Here is a 3652-nt window from a genome sequence, read left to right on the forward strand (position 1 = left end):
AAAAAAAAAAAAAAAAATCCTAATTATTGGCTTTTGCCCAGTAATTGTGACCTGTGAGCTTTAGGCTTCCCTGTCACATTTTTGGTCCATCGTATCAGCTCATCCTCTTTCCTCAATAGAGGATTAGTATTTATGGTACACATATGAAGAAAAGGAGAAAGTGAAATTGCCCGGAGTATGGGAGAGAGTACTTCAGGTTATTAAACAACCTGTTCTATCACCGCACTATTTCTGGTTGTTAAACAATTGTTCTATGACAAAACATCAACGTAAAACATTCAATGTATCCTCTTAAAGCTGCCCAGAGGAAAGATGAGGCATAATTAATTCAATGTTCCATGAGGAAACAAGCAGGCAGATTCAGCAAGTGAGACATTTAGAGGCCAAATAATGATCTTCAGTGAAATGTCATTAAAAAAAGGAGGTTATAGATTTAAAACCTTTAAGATATTTATAGCTTCCTATGGCTTTCTTTAAAGTATTAGAGCTAAAAACTACATAGGGGAGGAAATGGGGCAAAAAGAACCTGGCAAATTTTTAAAATAGGTGATAGGTACATGAAATTATATTTTAATACTCTGTTAATTTTTGCACATGATTGAAAATTTCCACTGTAGAGCATTTGGATAAAGAAGGTACTTAGGAGTCATAATATCCAAAACCAGTGTGTGAACACCCAGCTTTATGAGACAATTGTTAGGAAAATTGAAGATACTTGACTTTAAACTTGGAAATAGTTTTGGAAAATTAATTTTGGTAAGTGTGATCATGGTAAGTGGAAAAATGTCTCTGTATTTTAGAGGTACATCCTACTGCATATAGAAGCAAATATCATGATCTTTGTGACTTATCCTAAAATGTTAAAGCAAAATATGTAACAAAACAATGTGGAAAGATGTTTATCATAAAATCATAATTAAGGGTGTTTCTATTCTTTTGTGTATTTGAAAATTTTAATAATAAATCATTAAACAAAGAGAAGCCAATGGAGCCATATTACAAAAGTGCAAAGGGAAAACAAATTTATAATTTTGTACCTACAAAACCACTCAGAATTGAGGCAAAATATAAAATTATAGATAAAAACAATATAACTCACTTTCCACATACTGTTATGTTCACTTTTTCATCCATGATACTGATTATCTTTGGCACTTGAATTTCGACCTCAAACTTGGGAAGCACTGTTAGTAGAGATAATATGAATAAAGAAGGTGGTAAACATCTATTGGAAATACAAATAATTTCAGTGTATCAATGATTTGTCCCAAAATGATACCCTGAATGTTAGATTTATTTTTCAATGTGTCAACTTTAAGATGGTAAGGTTTATCAGTTCATGCAGAATCTAACTGACCACTTGAGCACAGCAGATCTCAGTGATACTAACAAATGACGGTGGTTTCACTGAAACAAGAAGTTTCATACTTGGCAAAGCATAATTTGCTACTGAAAATCAGCAAGTTCAGTAGCTGATTAGCTAATCCTAATAGTCTTCAAAGCAGGTGTGTTTGACTCTACTGCAAGTTCAACATACCTACGGGAAATTCAAGGGATCTAAGTGAGCTCACACTCTAGCAATCAAAACATCATGCCTTTTTCATCTTCCATAATCCATACCAAATTCCTCCACGGTGAAGGGGTGCTCTATCCTTCCACCTGATTCTGTGTGTACCACCACCTTGTAGGAGCCCTGAATGGGTTCTGATGATAGGGGAAATGACAATTGATTGAGGCCACCCTCTAGCTTGAGATTCTGCCATTGTGCAACTCGATTTCTTCTTGGATTCTGAAGGTAAACAAGAAGCATGGGGAGTAATCATTTAGTCACAATAGTCCTTGAGCATCTCAAATGATTTTGAGGGTGATAATTGGCATTGCCTCAGGAAAGACAAACACAGAAGGAAGAGAAAATACAATCAACCTGACAACTGGGAGTGGGAGGAATTCAGATCTGGAAGTTTTTAGAGTAGTTCATCTGTTTGAAATATTATCAGAACCTCGTACTCTCTAAAAGTACTAATTTCCTTATAAGATATTTTTTCTGATACTTACCTCAAGGTATATCAGTGGAATCTATATGATAAAAGGAAAGAAGATATGTGATTAGAATTCCAGCAAAGGCTACAATTTCAGACTTGTGATCAAACAACTTACTGAGGAAGAATCCTATCTGTAGCTAAATTCAACAAGAAACATCACAGAATTGAAAAAATCTCAGAGAAATTATTCAATAGTTCCAGGATGAGCATAAACAATATATTCCACAATTATGTGCTGCCATTTTCCTGAAAATTATTATTGTAAATGTTATTATTGAATCTTTATGTATGAATATCATTTGGATACTAAAATTCTCCTAGTGAATAATATGACCAACTGATTACTTTCATAAATTAAGAACTAAATATTAATAGAGTTATATGTCATTATGATTTAAACCTAACAGAAAGATAATTCCCAGAATTATTTGGTTGAAAGTAAACCAAGAATATTTCTTCTAATTTTAACATTGTCTATTTTCTGTCTGTTAAAAGCAGCTTTGTTCCTCTGCATTAATATTGAAGGTGAGTTGAAAAGAGGGAAATTCAATTAGCATAAAAAATCTTTATGTATAATAGATGCTATACTATGTGTATAGATTATATAATAAAATTGTAATATATTCTATTGTGTATACCTGTATATTCAGAAAAGTATAATTCTTTGTTGCTTTTTTAATCATAATTCATTGAAAGTATGAATATGAATAGTGCCTGTTTTATGCTTCTTCATTATTCTTAATGCAGTGTGTTCAGAGCAATACATGTCGCTATTGCCAGACTGATTAACTACTGTTATAAGAGAAAGAACTTCCTCATCTGTTGTCCCTCAGTTTTGTGTTGTATAAGACTGCAAATCTGTGCTGGAGCTGGAGTCAAGTTCAAAAACAAGTGTCTTTCATCCCCTTGCTTTTTTGTACCTTTCTACCCCACTCTGGATGAGTTTTCCCACTCTACCCACTCCTCCCCATCACCCGACCCAAACTATAGATGTTGGATGCTTACCAGTTCATTTTGAGGGCGAAAATTTTCATCCACAGAGACAACACGGAATCTTACTGAAAAAGTAGTTCTCCGATAAGATTCAGACACAATAAAGCAGGTAATTTGGGTAATAAGACAGAAGGCTACTGGGCTAGGATAATGGAGACTTTGGAGCTCAGGTGACCCTTCCTTCTCAGTGTTGGCCCAACCTGTGGAATTTCCCTACATACCTGTCTGTCCTGGTTTGTAGATGGGTTTGTCTGTCTGGACAAAGACCAAACTTTGGGTGTTCTTTACCAGAACTGTGTTCCTCTTCCTGAAATCTTGTGTAGGCCCCTTTATCTGAATGCTAAGGAACGCCACCTCTGATGAGGCTGAGATCCTTGGGAGCTAAAAAGCAAAGGAGTTTTTACTACTGAGGAACCGTGCAGTCTTCACCCTCTGCGTGCTTCAGTCATCTTTGTTTCCTATTTCTCCTTCAGCTTCAGCAAGGAGCAGGAAAATATGAATATTTCTCCAGACACAAGAGTGAAGCTATTACCACGAGACAGAGGAACCGTATCAGTAAGAGCAGCCGTCATTAGAACCCAGATCTCTGTGGAGTTCACCTAGAGCTCTAGTTATTA

General features: G+C 35.3%; 1 protein-coding gene across 3 annotated transcripts in view; it reads right to left on the reverse strand.

The window, feature by feature from the left end:
• LOC108291868 (PZP alpha-2-macroglobulin like) overlaps positions 1-3652 on the reverse strand; it is a 70113-nt gene that overhangs the window by 60789 nt on the left and 5672 nt on the right. For all 3 annotated transcript variants that reach the window (XM_017512340.2, XM_017512339.2, XM_017512343.2), the window contains exons 3-7: positions 3257-3416; positions 3048-3100; positions 2056-2076; positions 1621-1789; positions 1100-1184 (exon numbers count right to left, since the gene is read on the reverse strand). In XM_017512340.2, the coding sequence (XP_017367829.1) occupies positions 1100-1184; positions 1621-1789; positions 2056-2076; positions 3048-3100; positions 3257-3416 (488 nt within the window). The remainder of the gene's footprint in view (positions 1-1099; positions 1185-1620; positions 1790-2055; positions 2077-3047; positions 3101-3256; positions 3417-3652) is intronic.

The sequence above is a fragment of the Cebus imitator genome, unplaced genomic scaffold (genome assembly GCF_001604975.1).
Source record: "Cebus imitator isolate Cc_AM_T3 unplaced genomic scaffold, Cebus_imitator-1.0 Scaffold469, whole genome shotgun sequence".
Classification (NCBI taxonomy): domain Eukaryota; kingdom Metazoa; phylum Chordata; class Mammalia; order Primates; family Cebidae; genus Cebus; species Cebus imitator.